Source organism: Chiloscyllium plagiosum, unplaced genomic scaffold, assembly GCF_037043375.1.
Source record: "Chiloscyllium plagiosum isolate Xiang-an unplaced genomic scaffold, Cpla_swu_hap1 HiC_scaffold_7, whole genome shotgun sequence".
In the NCBI taxonomy this organism is placed as follows: Eukaryota; Metazoa; Chordata; class Chondrichthyes; order Orectolobiformes; family Hemiscylliidae; genus Chiloscyllium; species Chiloscyllium plagiosum.
In genome coordinates, this window is record NW_028270145.1 from 38320630 (window position 1) to 38340450 (window position 19821).

At 40.7% G+C, this 19821-nt stretch overlaps 2 protein-coding genes across 14 annotated transcripts in view; one reads left to right on the forward strand and one right to left on the reverse strand.

Annotated features, from left to right (window-relative positions):
• Positions 1-19821, forward strand: part of cunh21orf58 (chromosome unknown C21orf58 homolog) — a 306245-nt gene that overhangs the window by 19201 nt on the left and 267223 nt on the right. For all 9 annotated transcript variants that reach the window (XR_015757633.1, XR_015757638.1, XR_015757639.1 and 6 more), the window contains exons 2-3: positions 15082-15194; positions 16752-16814. The gene's annotated coding sequence lies outside the window, so the exon portion shown is untranslated. The remainder of the gene's footprint in view (positions 1-15081; positions 15195-16751; positions 16815-19821) is intronic.
• Positions 1-19821, reverse strand: part of LOC122551460 (uncharacterized) — a 111894-nt gene that overhangs the window by 5958 nt on the left and 86115 nt on the right. For 2 of the 5 annotated variants that reach the window (XM_043693395.2, XM_043693393.2), the window contains 4 exons: positions 15953-16032; positions 11150-11234; positions 9354-9449; positions 6374-7209 (listed from right to left, as the gene is read on the reverse strand). In XM_043693395.2, the coding sequence (XP_043549330.1) occupies positions 7147-7209; positions 9354-9449; positions 11150-11234; positions 15953-16032 (324 nt within the window). In that variant the 3' untranslated portion in view covers positions 6374-7146. Of the gene's footprint in view, positions 1-6371; positions 7210-9353; positions 9450-11149; positions 11235-14377; positions 14585-15952; positions 16033-19821 lie in introns of those variants that run through there. The other 3 variants (XR_015757630.1, XM_043693394.2, XR_015757631.1) reach the window with 3 other exon arrangements.

Below are 19821 nucleotides of genomic sequence, written 5' to 3' on the forward strand. Positions count from 1 at the left end.
CAGAGATGTTCCAGGTGAATTTAAGGTCGGGGTGGAATGTGTTGGTGAAGCTGATGAACTGCTCAACCTCCTCGTGGGAGCACGAGGTGGCGCCAATGCAGTCATCAGTGTAACGGAGGAAGAGGTGGGGAGCGGTGCCGGTGTAACTACGGAAGATGGACTGTTCTATGTAGCCGACAGAGAGACAGGCATAGCTGGGGCCCTAATGGCTACCCATTTGGTCTGGAGGAAATGGGAGGATTCAAAGGAGAAATTGTTAAGGGTGAGGACCAGTTCAGCCAAACAAATGAGTGTGTCAGTGGAAGGGTACTGTTGGAGATGTCGGGAGAGGAAGAAACGGAGGGCTTGGAGGCCCTGGTCAGGGCGGGTGGAGGTGTAGAGGGATTGGATATCCATGGTGAAGATGAGGCGTTGGGGGCCGGGGCAACGGAAGTCTTGGAGAAGGTGGAGGGCGTGGGTGGTGTCTGGTTAGTAAAGTTAGATCACATAGGATCCAGGGAGAGGTAGCAAATTGTATATAATATTGTCTTGAAAGTAGGAGACAGAGGGTGCTGTTAGAGGGTTACTTTTCAGACTGGAGGCCTGTGTACCACAAGGATTGATGCTGGGTCCACTGTTTTTTTGTCATTGTTATAAATGATTTGGATGCGAATATAGGAGGCATGGTTAGAAAGCTTGTAGGTGACACTAAAATGTGTAGTGGATAGTGAAAAAGATTATCTCAGATTTCGACATGACCTTAATCAGACGGGCTGAGGAGTGGCAGATGGAGTTTAATTTAGATAAATGTGAGGTACTCCATTTTGGTAATGCAAATTAGGGAAAGACTTATACAGTTAATGGTAGAGCTCTGGGGAGTGTTGCTAAAGAAAGAGACCTAGGGGCGCAGGTGCATAGTTCCTTTAAAGTGGAGTAGCAGGTAGACAAGGTGGTAAAGATGGCTTTTGGCATGCATGCCTTCATTGATCAGAACATTGAGTATTGGGACGTCATGTTGTGGCTGTACAGGACGTTGGCGAGGCCACTTTTCGAATAGTGCATACAATTCTGGCCGCCCTTCTATAGGAAGGGTGTTGTTCAACTTGAAAGTGTGCATAGAAGTTTTATAAGGATGTTGCTGGAACTGGAGGGTTTAAGTTATAGGGAGAGACCGAATAGGCTGAGGCTTTTTTCCCTTGAGTGTCAGAAGCTGAGCAGTAATGTTACACAGGTTCTCAAAATCATGAGGGGCATGAATAAGCTGAACAGCCAAGGTTTTTGTCTGAGGGTGGGGAAGCCCAAAACTAGTAGGCATAGGTTTCAGGTGAGAGATGACAGATTTACAAACCTGAGGAGATAACTTGTTCCACGAAGAGGGTGGTGCATATATGGAATGAGCTGCCAGAGGAGGTGGTGGAGGTGGGTGCAATTATAACATTTAAAAGGCATCTGGGTGGGTATATGAATAGGTAGAGTTTAGAGGGATATGGGCCAAATGCTGGCAAATGGGACTAGGTCAGGTTGGGGTGTCTATTTGGTACGGATGAATTGGACCAAAGGGTCTGTTTCCGCACTGTACAACTCTACAACTACTCCAGTTGTTCTTAATGAAATTAAACTGATTGTCTTACCTTACATTGGCATTCACTAGTGTTGATTTGGCAGTATTAGAGTTCTTCCATACGGATGAACCTAAAGAAACAATAACACTGATTTATTAAAGCCATTAATCTAACTTATTCAAGGTAGATGCTTTGAGTGCAGTATGACTCTTCTTCAGAACAGGTCTGAAGAGCCACACATACTCAAAATGTTAACTCTGTTGCTCTTCCACAGATGCTGCAGGACCTGCCTGGTTTTATCGAGCATCTCGGTTTATTTCAGATGTCCAGCAGCTGCATTTTGTTTGATTTTATTTGAGTGGCTGAAGATCATATATATCTTCCAGAAGAACATAAGAAGTACAAACACCAATATACAGCAGATTTACCATAAGGTCTGTTTCTGTGCTGAAAGGCTGTTTCCCTTGGCTGCACAGTGTAATGGCGAGGCCAGACTCTCAGGGTAATTGGTCGGCCATTTAGGACAAAGATGTGAAATTTCTTTACAGAGGTTAATGAATTTTTAGAACTCTCTATTCCAGATGGCTGCAGCCGCATGGATGCTGAGTCTATTAAAGATTGAGAATAACAGATTTTTGAAGTACAAAGGCAGGTATTTAGAAACGTAGAAAATAGGTGCAGGAGTAAGCCATTCAACCCTTTGAGCCTGCACACCACCATTCAATATGATCATTCAATTTCAGTATCCCACTCCCACTTCTCTTTCTACTCCTTGATCCCTTTAATGCAAGGGCCATGTCCAGCTCACTCTTGAATATAGCTCATGAACTGGCCCCAGCAGCTTCCTGTGGGAGAGAATTCCACAGGTTCACAAATCTGAACGAAGAAATTCTTCCTCAACTCAGTCCTGAATGACTTACCCCTTATTCATGGACTGTGACCCCTAGTTCTAGACTTCCCCAACATGGGGAACATTCTTCCCATACCTAGCCTGTCCAGTCCCATCAGGATTTCAAATATTTCTCTGAGACTCCCCCCACCCCCCCACTCACCTAAATTCTAGCGAGTACAAGCCCAGTTGATCCAGTCTTCCCTCATTTCTCAATCTAATGATCCTTTGCTGGATTCACTCAATGGCAAGAATATCCTTCCTCAGACCAGGAGACTAAAACTGCACACAATACTCAAGGCGTGGCCTCATCAAGACGTTGTATAACTGCAGCAAAACATCCTTACTCCGAAAATCAAATCCTCTTGCGATGAAGGCCAGCATGCCATTAGGTTTCCTCACTGTCTGCTCACCTGCCTGCATGTAATACTCCACCATGTCTGTACATCTCTATGACTTTATGACACTCAGGTCTCATTGCACCTCACCAAGTCACTCTGCAGCCTCTTAGCATCTTCCTCACAGCACACATTGTCACCCAGCTTACTGTCATCTGCAAATTTGGAGATTTTGTATTCAAATTCTTCGTCCAAATCATTAAATGTATATTGTGAACAGCTGGGGTCCCACTGCAGATCCATGTGGCATCCCACTCGTCACCGCCTGCCACTCTGAAAATAACCCATTTGTTCCAGCTGTCTGCTTCCTGTCTGCCAACTAGTTGTCTGTCCATGTCAATACATTTCCTCCAATACCATGAGCTCTAATTTTGCTTACTAATCTCTTGCATGGAACTTTGTCAAAAGCTTTTTGGAAGTCCAAACACAACATCCACTGATTCATCCTTGTCCATTCCACTGGTCACATCCTTAAAAAAAATTCCAGAAGATTTGTCAAGCATGATTTCCCTTTAGTGAATCCATGCTGACTCAGACCAATTCTGTTACCTCTTTCCAAATGCTCAATTATTACATCCTTAATAACCGACTCCAGCATTGTCCCTACCACCGAGACAACCAACCTCTCATTCCCCATTTTATTTCTCCCCTTTTTTTTAAAAAGAGTTGGGTTACATTAGCTACCCCCCAGTCCACTGGAACTCCTCCAGAGTCTACAGAATGCTGGAAAATGATCACCAACATGTCCACTATTTCTAGGTCACATCCTTAAATACTCTGGAGTGCAGAGCATCAGAGGATTCCTGAAGAAGGGCTAATGCCCAAAACGTCGATTCTCCTGTTCCCTAGATGCTGCCTGACCTGCTGCGCTTTTCCAGCAACACATTTCCATCTCTGATCTCCAGCATCTGCAGACCTCACTTTCTCCCCAGACAGGATATACCCAAGATTGCTACGAGAAGCAAAGGAAGAGATTGCTGCACCTTTGGCTATGATATTTGCGTTCTCCCTGTCCATTGGAGTAATATTAGATGATTGGACAGTGGCAAAAGGTTTTCCCTTGTTCAAGAAAGGGAATAGGGATAACCCTGGGAATTACAGCCCAGTTAGTCTTCAATCTGGTGGTCAAATTATTGCAGAGATTCTGAGATGGGATTTATAACTTTTTGAAAAACGATAGTTTGATGAGAGATAGTCAGTATGGCTTTGTAAGGGCAGGTTATGCCTCACAAGCCTTACTGAATTCTTTGAGGATATGACAAAACGTTTGGTGAAAGTAGAGCAGTGGATGTGGTGTACATTGATTTTAGCAAGGCTTTTGATAAGGTTCCCCATAGTAGGCTCATTCAGAAAGTAAAGATGCATGGAATACAGGGAAATATGACTGATTGGATACAGAATTGGCTGGCACATAGAAGACAGAGGGCGATAGTAGATGGAAAGTATTTAGCCTGGGGTTCAGTGGCGTTCCGCAGGGATCTGTTCTTTATGATTTTTATAAATAACTGGAGTGAGGAAGTGGAAGGGTGGGTTAGTAGGTTTGCCGATGACACGAAGGTTGGCAGAGTTGTGGATAGTGTGGAGGGCTGTTGTAGGTTGCAACAGGACATTGACAGGATGCAGAACTGGGCTGAGAAGTGACAGATAGAGTTTAACCTGGAAAAGTGTGAAGTGATTCACTTTGGAAGATCGAATTTGAATGCCGATTACAGGGTTAAAGGCAGGATTCTTGGCAATGCGGAGGAACAGAGGGATCTTGGGGTCCTCATCCATAGAACCGTCAAAGTTGCCACTCGAATTGATAGGGTTGTTAAGAAGACATATGGTGTGTTGGCTTTCATTAGCGGGAGATTGAGCTTAAAGAGCTGCAAGGTTATGCTGCAGCTCTATAAAGTCCTGGTTAGACCACACTTGGAATATTGTGTTCAGTTCTGGTCGCCTCATTATAGGAAGGATGTGCAAGTTTTAGAGAGCGTGCAGAGGAGATTTACCAGGATGCTGCCTGGACTGGAGGGCACATCTTATGAAGAAAGGTTGAGGGAGCTAAAGCCTTTCTCATTGAAGCGAAGAAGGATGAGAGGTGACTTGATAGAGGTGTACAAGGTGGTGACAGGCATAGACAGAGTAGATAGTCATTTCCGCCCTGGGGAAAAGTCTCTGGCTATCATGAGGATGCATAATTTAAGGTGATTGGAGGAAAATTTAGGGGAAATGTCAGAGGTAGGGTCTTTACATAGAGAGTGGTGGGTACGTGGAATGTACTGCCAGCAGTGGTTGTAGAGTCAGATATATTAGGGACATTTAAGTGACTCTTGGATAGGCACATGGATGATAGTAAAATGTAGGGTATGTGAGTAGGATAAACAACATGGAGGGCGAAGGTCCTGTACTGTTCTATGTTCTAAGTCATAAATAAATGAATAAGTAACAATAAAAATAAATTTAAGACAAATGGTCATCAAAGTCCACTTAAAGGTTCCTGGTCTTGGAGGAAGCCGATCAAGACACAATACACACAGCCGGAATGAGATCATCAATCTGTGACAAGAACTGAAATGCCAGGACCCCGAAAAAAACTGTCACCAAGATGCAACCTACACCTGGACGAGAACACTGGGCCGGAAGTATTTGACGAAGATTAAGCTAGACCGCCGATGAGACCTCCGCATCAGGATAAAACCACTACATCAGCAGACCGCTCCACAGGGCCAAGACCACCACACTGGTGAAGACCACTACTCTGAACCACAAGAAGCCAACCCCGTCGCTGGATCAGGAAATGTACTCAGCTGAAGCTGTTAAATGAAGTTAAGATGAATTTTGATATTAACTATGCTCATTGGAAACATTAAAAACAGAGAAAGAGAAAGAAAAATTGTAAAAGCAAATGAAGGGGGTGAGTTACAGGCTCCTGGGCTGAGGAGCCTGCACTTTGCGCTGCTACTCCGCTGCCGCCATTTTGTGCTATGAGAACATATATGAGGTTCCTGAAGCTCCAGTAAATCTGTAATGAAAACAAAAAGCACAATTTTGGATGACCCTGCAGCATGGATGAATCGACTGCTGGAAGTTCTGGGAAGAATCAAGATAGATAAGTCCCCAGGGCCGGGCCAGATATATCCAAGGTTACTACGGGAAGCGAGGAATGAGATTGCTGCACCTCTGGCAATAATCTTTGCATCCTGTTGACTTGGACTCCCATTCTAATTGGAGAAATCGCCTGATCCTCTTGAATTGGAACTCAAAGCCAGGCACATTCCACTTTACCATTGCCTTTTTTCCTGGTCCAGGAAACCAACAGTCAGAAGCTACAAAAGATCTCCACAAGAATTACATACTTTATTGGAAGTTGAATATATGGACTCTCATTCCATCATTCTGTGGACTACTGTTGTAGTTTTTCTGAAGAGTGGGAAATAACTTCAGCAAGTTGCTGGGATTGGACGTTCTCTACAGAGAGGTTCTTGACAGAGATTTGTAAAAGGGAACTAATTTAGCTAATGCAAACAACCCAACAAGCATTTGAAGCACCATGGTTCTTCTACATTTACACACACACAGCAAGCAGTTCCTTACAGTATCACTGCTGTATTACTGCCTTTAGTTCACTTGGTGAATCATTAACTTGATACTTCAAAGTCAATAAACAAGGTGAGAATGTGAAAACCAAATAAATTTTATTAAATGTGATAAGTCATAAATATAGATTTGAACACACTTAACACTTGAAGAGTGGACAGTATCCAAAGGAATTATCAATCCATTCATTTCCACTGGATGTGGCTGTAGTAGAAGAAAGAATGTATTGTCAACAACACCAGTCAATCTTAGTGAAAAGACTAACACTCACTCCCTTTACCCCAAGCAAAGTCTTTCTTGATCTGCATTAAGTGGCAGGTATTACAAATTACACAGAGTTTTGGAAGTGCAAGACGACAAGAAAGATTCCTTCTGCTTTCCTGAAGATCTTATTGCTGTTAGGTTTGCTGTTGAAATACACATATTTAAATACATTACTGAACAGCACCTTTTTGCCACAAAAAGTCAGCTTTGGTTTTCAAAGAAGGATGATTGAACTGGACGTTCTGTTTATTCCTAGTTACCTTACTCTTGTTATCTGCCATAGTATAATCAAATACTCGCAAGCTTGATGAAGGGTGAGTGATCACCGTGGCAAACAGCATCTGGTGCAATCCTCATTCAAAAACCTAGAGGCAGGTTCAGGCTCCAGCAAGAATCCAGCATTTAGCACATTTCCGTCCATTAAAAGGCTTGAAGCCACCTTTCCTTTTGCATTGACTTGACCAATAGCTGGACATCACAGCATTCTTTTGTGCAGAATCTCCCAAACCATTTTCATTCTAAAGTAAGGAATGTCATGCTGGAAGAAACCAAAACACAATAAACTTTAATTTACTACTTGAAATTATACCCAATGGTGTCTCAGAGATTATACTGCAGATTGTCACCAAGGAAAATAAAAATCACATTTATTTCAACCCATGTTGTGCATTATGCTATATAGACAATACACTTAATTTGTAACTTCAAATTGCTCTTTCTAGCACAGACATACTCGTTCCCATCAGTACTGTATCTATTTTATATACAGTGACAGACTTGTCCCCAGCAGGACTATATCCCAGTGTCATATAGTGACAGATCTGTTCACATCATTACGGTACATTAGTATTGTACAGAAGTCATGCTGGTGTGGACAGTTCTGTAACTGTATAAGATGGGAGCACAGTACTGGTAGAGACAGTTTGTCATAGTATAACATGCTGTACAGTACTGGTGGATATGTCTGTCCTCATGCTGTGATACAGAACAGTGGAGACATGCCTGTCACTGTATAATACTTGGGTGTAGTACTGGTGGATGTGTCTGATACTATGTGACACGCAGGTACAGTAATAGTGTACTGTTAAACTATTAATAGTGTACAGTAGTAAACTGTACAACATTGGATGGGGACAGGTCTGTCACTGTACAATACTGTGGGACAGTACTGGTATGGACTGCTCGGTCAATGTATAACATTGGGTACAGTACTTGTGGGAGCAATATCAGAAAAAGAATTACACTTTGAATGTTAACCTACCTTATATGTTTCAGTTACTGAATGACCATATATACCTTTCCAATATTTTTGGTTTCCACATCCTATTCTGTAACCATGATATGGAGGAGCGGGTGGACTGGGGTGGACAAAGTTAAAAATCACAAAACACCAGATTATAGTTCAGCAGGTTTTTTCAGTTGCAGGACACTGTAATCTTTTGCGATAAATTCTGTGTCTTATGATCCTGCTTCCACAGCTACTTGATGAAGGAGCAGCGCTCAGAAAGCTAGTGCTTCCAAATACAACTGTTGGACTATAACCTGGTGTTGTGTGATTTTTAAATATTTTGCAAAGAATACCTAATTGGCCACACTTCTGCTTTGGTGTTTTTACTCCCATCTCTTATTTCTCTCTCTCTAACTACTACACATCTTTTAGTTGCTTCTCTATCTGTGTCACTGATAGTGCAGGTTCTGGCTATTAACGAGTCTATTCTTTTTCCTTGTTTGCTTTTTAATTATTATTTTAACTATCCTTCCAACCTGAGCCCTCCTTTTACTGTTCTACAACAGAAAGCCTGCTGATGTAGGTTGGACCTAGTGCCAATTTTAACAACTTATTTAGTGTTGCATTTTACAAGCAAGCACTTTCTAACCCAATCAATTTCAGGGTCAATCTACTTATAAGGCTTTAATTGAATGTGCAGTTAACATCCAACATCTATATCAAATAAAAACACAATAAATTATGAAAGCTTTACTAATTTGAAGTTCCTTGTGACAATCCCATTAATCCTTTCCACAAAGACCCTCTTCCCAACCTGACTCAGGTGGAGGCCATTCGAACTGTACAGTTCTTTCCAACACTCAATAATTGCTACCGGTGACAGTGGACCCCCTTTTTCCCACAATGCTTCTTTAACCCCAATCTGCACATCCCCAAGGCAGTTTGTCAATGGCTCAGTAATAATCCAGAGACTTCAATCCTATTCTTTTATACATCTTACCCAAGTGACCAGTATTCAAATGTCTGTCTGGGCATACTGAATCCAGTTGTTGGTTTTTTACCTTTAGTATTCAAATCTGGCATAGACAATTGGGATGCCAATCTTTTCTGCCTGCTGACTCCTTGTAGGAAATGGGTTCTGATCGTCTTACTCACATTGAAAACGATATAGTTCATGGCAAATGCCCACAATTTGGTGCTAGTTTGGACTAACTGCCAGTCTCACTCATTAAGGCCATAGACTTGCTGGTGTGAGAAATGAGAAATGTCTCTCTAGTGCAACAGAGGACTACAGTTAACTCTGGGTGTTGGATCTTATAAATGTCGGGAGTTATATCACTCACACCTGATTTAGGCACAGATAATCCAAAGTGGGAAATATCCAGTTTTAACACAAGTTATCTTGATTAATAGAAAACCTAATCTTTCAAAACGTAACACAAATAATTTCCTACCTGGGTGAAGGTAATCTGCTCATCCCTTGCAATATAATCAGCATATTTACATACAAATACCCCACAATCACTTCCATTCATTTGCTGTGGAACTTCCTATCAGAAGAGAAAGAAACCAAAAATGAGTTTTACTTCAATGTGGTCTCAAAGTGCATTTCCTATTTTTAATTTTCTGACAGGCTTAGTTTATTTCATTTCAGGTTAACAGCACATTCATTTTTCATTCACCTCTGCCATGATAATTCCGATTTATTATGCCAGACTTCTGTTTCATCAGCACCTAAAACATTGCTTCTGTTTATTGTTCAGTGATCTTCTAATTACAGGAGTTAAAGGCTTGTATATTAATGGTTGTCACTATTGCCTATGAATAGGAACTTCGTGATGCTATTATAGCAAACCACTATAGGAGAGCATTTCAAGAGACAAGCAGTATGGGGTGAATTTCAACTGGCATTCCAGCCTTTGTAGAAATAACTTTATATTGATGTTTATAAAAGTCATTGCAGACAAAAATCAGGCAGTTTCTCTAATGGTTAAGCCATCCAATACAGAGGAACCTCGATTATCCGGCATTCGATTATCCGAATATCGGTTTACTGGGAAGATCAACGGTCCAGATGCTCGGCTAAATTATGTTATCCGGAATTTAATTAACCGATTGAAATACTCCCAGCCCGTGTCCTTCGGATAATCAAGGTTCCTCTGTAGCTTGTACAAGTTGAAAATCTACCTGTACCTCTTTTCAAAGTGCGAAGAAATAACAAGAGTGTGAAATGCTGCAATGGACAGAAACTGTTTGCATTGATAAAGAAGGCTGCCATGAAGTCTGCAATTGAAGTGATTGCCTACATTTTCTCTTCATTTGTTCTGTATTTTCAACATTTTTATTTCCAAATGCAGTTTTGCACACAGACAAAAACCTTCTTCTGATAAAGGGTTACTGGACTTGAAATGTTAACTCTGTCTTCTCTACACAGATGTTGCCAGACCTGCTGAGTTTTTCCAGCAATTTGTTTTCGTTTGATTCAGATCTCCAGCATCCACAGTACTTTGCTTCATTTTATACACAGGCAACCTACTTAACTACAGTAAGTGTTATACTGGTTTTAACTGCAGTAGACTCAGGAAACTTGACATTCCTGTGATTGATTTCAACAAGATGGCAACGTAGTGGTAATGTCACTGACATGGGTTCAAATGCCACCACAGCAGCTGCTGGAATTCAAATTCAATTAATAACATTAATTATGAGTAAAAAGTCCTAAATTATTTTTAATAATGACCATAAACTGCTGTTGATTGTCCTTCAAGAAAGAAAATCTACTATCCTTACCTAATCTGGCCCACATGTGATTCCAGACTCTCAGCAATGTAGTTGACTTTTAGCAGCCCTCTGACATGGCTGAACAAGCCTCTCAATTAAACTAAACGTTTAAAGAAAGATTGCAGCAGTGGCTCATCATTGACTCATCAACAGTAATCAGGGGCAGCAACCACATCCCATGAAAGAATAAAAACCACCACAATCTCAGGGTAGAACCAAAAAGGCAATACAAAAGAAAACCCTTCTCAATTATTTTAAATATGACTGTGGGTCATTTCAAAATTCATGTTACATGGAAACCATCATAAGTTCTTCAGACATTAGGTAGTCTCCAGTACCAGAGCAAAATGGCCAGGAAAGAGTGAATCCTTGCACCCAATGGAACATCCATTTTTCTCAATGGAACATCCACAAAGTTAATCTTTAAGCAGTCTGGTGAAATATAACAATATCAAATGCTTATACTTACATTAGATCTCATGCTGCGGAGAACCCACTCAGAGGAATCCAAATGTCGGCCTTTCTTATTTTTGCTTTCTTCCTGTAAGTATCGCCTAAAATCAAACATGACAAGAAAGTCAGAATCTGCAAATTTTAAAATATCAGCACTTTGCATCATCTCCTGACACGTCATAGTTGTAACATGATCGCATTATGGAATCTTTCTAAACAGGCAGAGTGACCAAAGGTGACCAAACAGCAGACTCTAAGACTCTCTACCTCAGTTATGCAGTGGACAGTCAAGATGCATTTCTCTGCTTTTTCTGAAATCATTCCTCTCCTATTGCCCTTCCTGTTGATGCTTTCCCCATCTTCTTCAGGTTCTGAATGTGCTTGAACATCAATCAGCAGTACCTGTTCCAAGTGGTCAAGACTGCAATGTTATTTGACCTGCAGGCATTACCAGTGTACCATAGCATAATCGCAGTACAGAAAGAGGCCATTCAGCCCATGATGTCTATGGCAATAAAGATAAACAAACTAGCCACCTATTCTAATCCATTTTCCAGAGCCTTGCAGGTTCCAGTGCTTTGTGTACAGATCCCAGTTCATTTCAAGGATTTCTATCTCCAGCAGCAAACTGGCCAGACATCAAGTGTACCTTCAGGTGTAAAACTTCTCCCTAAAATACCCTCTACTCAACCAATCAATTTAAATCTGAACTCCCTACGTGAAGTTTATCCATCCCCTCAATGTTGTACACCTCAAGTAAGTCATCCCTCAGCCTCCTCTGTCCTAAGAAAAAGTACACTAAGTTACCTAATCTTTTCTCATCTGGATTCTCATCACAGCAATTTTCTCTTTCCTCTAATGTGGTGGCTAGAACAGTACATAAGATTCCAGCTGTGGCCTAAAACAGCATTTTATACAATTCCAGCATTGCACCTCCATTATTGTTACTATATGTTATCCAAAAAAGGAAAGCACATGCTTTCTTCCAAATTTTATCCAACTGTCCCTGCCACCTTCAAGGACCTGTGGACATGTACACCCAGGATCTCTTCATTCCTGTCTACTCCTCTCAAACTCAAAACGTATATTTTGTCATGATTTGGAGATGCTGGTGTTGGACTGGGTGGACAAAGTTAAAAATCACACAACACCAGGTTATGGTCCAACAGGTTTATTTGGAAGCACTAGCTTTTCGGAATAAGTGTCTTATGATCTTATATTCCAAATCACCTGATGAAGGAGCAGCGTTCCGAAAGCTAGTGCTTCCAAATAAACCTGTTGGACTATAACCTGGTGTTGTGTGATTTTTAACTTTGTATATTTTGTATCCTCTTGCTTTTCTTTCTGTCCCCAAATGCATTATCTCCCACTTCACAAGACCGATTTGCCACTTTTCCACTCACCCAACAAAACTATCAATATCATTCTGGGGTCAACACCATCCCTACCATTATCAAAGACATGTCCAATTTTTATGTCATGTGCAAACTTACTTTCCTCCCACACTTAAGTTCAGATTCAGATTGGTAGAGCCCACTGTTGGGACCTACATGTTCTGTTGGTACCAGTGAATCATACTGGATATCATCTTAATAAAGGACAAACCAGAGACTTTTCCCTCTTGTCTGAAATTAGCAATATAGATTTGCATACATCAGCAACAAACCTGATGCCTGCTTCTGGTCCCTGATGCAACATTGTTTTTTATCCTGAGGCAGCCAATAGCAGTGCTGAATGCCTTTTGGGGACAAAAAAACACTGGCTTACAGTTTAAAAAAATTAAGGATCAATAAACATTGTGATTTATGATCTAGAACCCCAGGCTAGTATTTTGGGAGTATCTGTGCGAATCCCATCATCACAGATAGTGAAAATTGAATTTAATGCTGACCATGTAATCACTCTCAACTATAACATCAAATATGGTTTGCTAACGTCTTTTAATGTCATTTTAAAATCAACTATCCTTATCGAGAATGACCTACATGTGACTCCAGACAGCAACATGGTTGACTCTTACCTACCCGCTACGCGTTTAGGGATTGGCTATAAATGCTGGCTAAGCAATGCTCACATTTTATGAAAAATAAAAAAAACATCTTCCAGATCCTGCAACAATGCATCAGAGGCCTATAATCTTCTTACCTGACACCCAATATCCCACTACCCCACCCATCATTATTCTTTGTGGTCTGCCATCTTCCTACCTCATCTCCAACAGCACTTCCATGCATTTGCAACTGATTTATCCAACTGTCAATCTGCCATCTATTCTTTTCAATCTGCAATCTACCTCTCCAAGGTTAAGGATCCTCTAAGAAGGTAGTTATCACAATAATGATAGAATTTCAGATGCAGTTTGAAGGAGAGCAGGGTCAAAGCAGGTCCTCAATTTAAACAAGGGCAATTACAGAGATACTAAGAAAAGAGTTGTCTAAAGTTGAATGGGAAAATACACTAGGTGTAAGGACTGTCTTTATTTTGTTTCTAAAAACTGGGAACTAAAATGAGAAAGAACTGTTTTGTAAAACAGCATTTGGAAGGGTGGCTGAGGTTTGAAAGCAAGAACCCCTGATAGCCATTGCAGGCATTGTGTAAACAACTAAACAAAAGAACAAAGAACTGGGGATGCTTTAAATCTGAAACAAAAACAGAAATTGTTGCATAAATCCAGCAACTTTGGCAGCATCTGTAGAGGAAAAAAAAAAAGAGTTAACCATTCTTCAGTAACCATTCTTCAGAACTGACTGTAGCAAGGACAAGGCTGGTATACCTGTATATGATGAGGATGGGGGGACAAGGACAAGCTTGGTATACCTGTATATGATGAGCAAAATACATAGCTGCTAGACAGAGTCTCCTTTGGTTGTGAGGAAAAAGCATACTTGACTCCATCTTCAACAATCTGTCTGCTGCAGATGCATCTGTCCATGACAGTATTACTCTTTCTTCAGTGTCACAAGGTCAAAATCCTGGAATTCCTTCCAAAGGGTATTGTGGATCCATTTACAGCACGTGGATCGCAGCAGTTCGAGGAGGCAGCTCACTGCTACCTTCTCAAGAGCAAATAAATGCTGGCTCAGCCAGTCATACTTAGGATGGACAAGTGAATTTATTCAAATGTCAAGAATAAATACTGAAGAAATTTGGGTTCTTCAGCAGTGAAAGAAAATAACCTTACAGCAGCAACACAAGATGAAATAAAATAGAAATCCAGAGTTCATTCAAATTCATTTGAACTCGCCTTTGAAATCCTGTATTTTTCAATGAGATTGCATCTCATTCTTGCAAACTCCAGAGAGAATAACCCACATATCCAGCCTTGGAAGGAAGTCGATTCCAATCCCAAGATAAAAGGCACATTTAAAACTGGTATCAAAATATTCTTCTCTACACAAAGCATGATCACTTCAAGGAATTGGCATCTGAATGAAGTCTGAGAAAACAAAACCTGAGAGCGAAACAAATATTGTAATAGGAGAGCTTTTATGGATATGTTGAATGGCATTTTTGTTTATAATTATCAGATGAACGGTGTCGTTGCTTTGATGATTGCTGTTCCACATTGGTTTCGCACGAATTGAGTTAACAGGAAGCCTTGTTTTCTTGGAAGCTATTTCAGGAGCTTTTGTTTATTGATCAATTTTTCTGCTTATACTAGAAGCTGTATATACAATTATAATCCTGCAACTGAGCTTGCACAAACCTGACAGCAGAAAACAAATCACTATTGTATTGTGCCTTTAATAAAGTGAAGGCTGTTTTGCACTGAAGGTTTGCAGGCACCTGACTAGCAGTCTCAGAGTGTACTGGAAAATTGAAAATATGTAACATTTGGTTGTGAACTAGATACCTCAGTTGTTTTGACAACAATTCAAATCGAACCAGTTTAAATTATGCCCCAGGACACTAAAACCCAATTGATTTTGAGCTTATTGTGTTTTCCAGCTTTGAACCAATGAGACGATCCAATGTTTAAGGTATAAAGAAGCCGACATTTTGGAGAGTGAGACCAACTGCCATCGCCAGAGGAACTGCCAGCAACACCCTCTCTATCAAAGGTACCTTTCTCATATGAAACATCTTTGCAGCAAAAGACTAAAGACAACCCAGGGAGATCTCCAGCCTGAGGAAGACATACACTGAAGATGACAGCCGCTGTGTTGTTTTGAAATTAAGTTGATGTAATTTTAATACATGTTTATTGGAACAGTATATTGTTGTGAAGTCGAAGGCAGATAATAAGTAGTTAAGATAAAGGGGCCTTAGAATTGTAAATTGTTATTGTTGAATGTTCACTTTTAAGTTAAAGAATAAAGTGAATCATAGAATCTCTGCAGTGTGGAAACAGGCCTGTCAGCCCAACAAGTCCACACATTCCCTCCAATGAGTAATCCATCCAAACCCATTCCCCTATCCTATTATCCTATATTTACCCCTGACTAATGCACCTAACTGACATCCCTGAACATCATAGGCAGTTCAGCTTGGTCAATTCACCTAACCTGCACATTTTTTGGGTTGTGGGAGGAAACGAGCACCTGGAGAAAACCCATGCAGACACGAAGAGAATGTGCAAACTCCACATATACAGTCACCCGAGGCTAGAATCAAACCCAGGTCACTTGCGATGGGAGGCAGCAATGCTAACCACTGAGCCACCGTGCTGGTCCAAATAGTGAAATTTGGGAGTTTTCTGTCACTCATACTTTAACAGATTACGAGGCAAGGGGAGCTTTTCTGGGTGTTTGGGTTAATTAGCGGAAGGGTTCACGCCACGTTGTAACACCATGACATTTATTTCCAGCTTGGTACTTACAACAGTATCCAGCACAAATCATCATTCCACTGGCCCATGGAATCAAGGTGAAGGATTGTCTTCTTTCTTAAATCTGCTACCTGTTTCATACAAATTTATCTTTTAAGTATCATTGTTCACCTCATACTGAATTGCACACAAAAAAGATTGCTTTGTTTAATCTCTTTTATAAAGCTCAGGAACACTTAAATCTCAGTTTTATCCCTCTTTCCTTGGGTGAGATCTTGCATCTTATTCTGGCCTGGAATCAAACCCAATGGCAGAAAGCTGCCATTAAAGTGCCCCCTTTGGCAGCAGCAGCCAAATACAACAAAAGTAGTATTATGTCAGGGGGTGGTGACAAAAATATCATCAATTCTGTTGAGACTGAGCACTCTTCCTCTGAAGGCAGTGAGACAGCAGACCTACTGCCAACTGGTGTCAATGTCTTTGAGATTGGGGAGGTGGCTGAGGAATGGGCCATTTAGGTAGTGGAAAGCCTGGATCCAGTGTGTCCTACTGGAAAGGCAGCTTGTCAGAAAGAAATAGAAAGGGAACAGAAACGATGGAAAAATCTTTGTTTTAGAAGGAGAGAAAGCAATACAAGGTTTTGATATGATGGCAAGGGAAGACAGAGAACAATACGGGAACATGAGAGAATGAAGAGTGCACTTGGGGAACAGAGCGACTCTACTTTGTGGCTAGTTTTCTATCCATACTTTACCATTTCTTTTTACATTGCAGACAAATTTTAATTTTGTGATTGATCCTTCCCTTCTCAATTATTTATTGACTTCTTTGTGTTCTCTTTTGTAATCAGACCAGAAGACACAGGAGCAGAAATTAAACCATTCGAGTCTCCTTCGCCACTCAATCATGGCTGGTAGGTTTTTCAACCCCATTTTCACACTTTCCCCCTGTAACCTTGGATTCCCTCGGCAATTCAGAACTTAACTATCTCTGTTTAAATAACTAAATGACCTGGCCTCCACAGCCTTCTGTGGCAATGAAGTCCATTCTCTGGCAAAAGAAGTTTCTCCTTATCTCTTTGAAAAGTTATCCTTTTGTTTTGTCTACATTCTGACTGTACACATTTTCTTTAGTTTCAATTTTGTCATTGTTCCTTTATTTAGCTAAGCTGATATCCATTACTGGCTAGTTTGTGAGTTGTATTTTTCCTTGCTCTATTGAGCGCAGGTTTAAATGTTCCTCATTCTTGTTCTTTATCCATCAGTAAAATTTCTAGTTTATTTTCCCCAAATTCCATTGTAAACCCCAAAAGCATCAATTTTTCTATAATTTATCACTTTGGCGCTTGACTTACTGAAATCCTTCTCAATCTTTTAGATAACAAGACTGGGCAAATGGTTGAATTATCAATGGGGAAACATTTTGTAGACAGTGATTACGCCTCAATTAAATGGAAGATTGTTATGAAAATGGACAGGATGGGCCTGAAATGGACAGGATGGGCCTAAATTGGGAGATGGCTAACTTGAATGAGATCAGATATGACTTGGCCAGAGTGGTGGGACTATCAAATTCTGTGAACCCTGTATATTGAGGGATATACAGCATTGGATTAAGAGGAAAGGGGAGCCTTATAGCAAATACTGAGAGCTCAAAACAGCAGAAGCCCCAGAGGAGGATAGAATGTACAAGAGGGAATTTTAAAAGGAGATTAGAAGAGTGAAAAAGGGGACATGTAAGGAAACTGACAGGTAAAAAGGAAATCCTAAGTTGTTTTCCAGGTACATTAACAGTGAAAGAGTAGAGCCCATTACGGACCACAGCAGTCATATGTGTGTGGAGCCAGGATAGTGTCCTAAATGAATACTTTTGAGTCAGTGTTCACTAATGAGAGAGACAATATGGGTCTAGAAATTAGGAAGAAAAAAATTCAAGAAATTAGCTCAGAAAAGAAGTGTGGTATGGTGTCTCAGACTAAAAATTTGATAAATTCCACAGTTGGATGAAATATATCCTGGTTGTTCAGTGGGACAAGGGAGGAAATAGCAGGGGCACTTGCAAACATGTTCAATTCTTCCCTGGCAATAGGACAAATTCCAGAGCACTGGAAGGCAGCCAGTGTAGTACAATTATTCAAGAATTGAGCAAAGAATAACCCAGGAAACTCCAGACCGGTCAATCTAACCTTGATGGAAGGGAAACTATTGGAAGCAACTCTGAGGAACAGAATTAATCTACACTTGGAGAGGCAGGAATTAAGCAACAACAGTCAGTATATTTTTGTTCAGGGGAGGTCAGATCTGACCAGCTTGATAGAATTTTTCAAAGAGGTGACCAGGTTTATAGATGAGGTATTGTATTTTTGACGTAGTCTATTTGGACTTCAGCTTTTGATAAGGTCCCGCATGGGAGACCGATAGCAAAGGTTACATTAGTCCATGGGATCCAAGGAAATTTGGCAAATTGCAACAACACTTTTGGAAGGAAATATAGGTTGATGGCTGAGGGGTGTTTTTCCAACTTGAAGTCTATGTCCAGTGGGGCCCCACGGCAGTCAGTATTGGGGTTCTTGCTGCTTGTGGTTTATATAAAAAAAGACTTAGATTTGAATGACGGAATGAAGTTTGCAGATGATACAAAAAATTGGTGGAGTGGTAAGGAGAATAGCTTTAGATAATAGAAAGATATATATGAGCTGGTTAGATGAACTGATCAGTGGTAAATGTACTTCCAATCCAGATGAATGAGAGATGATGCACTTGTGCAGGACAAGAAATACATGGAAAATGGTAGAATTTAAGAGCAGGGACATAATGCTAGAACTGTATAAAATATTGGTTAGGCAACAGCAAGAGTATTGTGTGCAGTTCTGGAATCCACATTACAGCAAGGATATGATAGTACTGGAAAGAGTGCAGAGGAGATTTACCAGGACTTTGCTTAGACCAGAGACCTACAGTTATGAAGAGAGATTGGACAGACTGCGGTTGTTTTCCTTGGAGATGAGAAGACTGAGAGCGGGCATGACTGAGATGTATACAATTATGAGGGGCACAGAAAGGATAGACAGGAAGAGACATTTCCCCTTGATAGAGTTTAAGGTCAGGGAGAGAAGGTTTGAGATGTGAAGGAAACCTTAACTCAGAGGGTGGTGGGAATTTAGAACTCACTGCCTGTGCAGGTGGTCGAGGTAGAAACCCTTACAACATTGAAGTAGTATTTAGATCTGCACTTGTGAGGTCAAGGCAAAGAATATGATGAGCCAAGTACTAGAAAATGGGATCAGAATAGTTACAGGATTGTTTTTGACCAGTGTGGACGCAATGGGACAAAGTCATAGAGTCATAGAGATGTACAGCACCGAAACAGACCCTTCGATCCAACTCATCCATGCTGATCAGATATCCTAAATTAATCTGATCCCATTTGCTTTTTCTGTGTTGTAGATCTATATGACCCTTCATCTTCAATCTTATTATCTTGTGATCACCATTGCCTAAGATTCCATACACTTAATCCCTTTATCTATTCTTGTTCTTTCCGACGGCTGTACATTGTTGTATAGAAAATTTAATTCATTTTTAATATTTGTTCTGTTTAAGAATCCTTTCACACTTCTATTTTAGAACTATTTTTATTCCCTGATGATTTACTGTTCCCTCTTGCCCTGATTTCAATCAGGGGGTCCCCGATTTATGAACACTCACACTTACAAATGGAATTCCATACAGGGGTGTGCAATTTTAACGATCCAATGAGATATGAACCTTTCCTGTACTAGCCAAAGGCTATTTTATATTGTCTTGCATTGTGTTTCAACTTGCATACAAACTGACTTGCAAATGGACTCCCGAATGGAATCTGTTCGCAACCCAGGGAATAGCTGTATTTGAGCCTCAGCTATTCAACTGCAAAGAAAT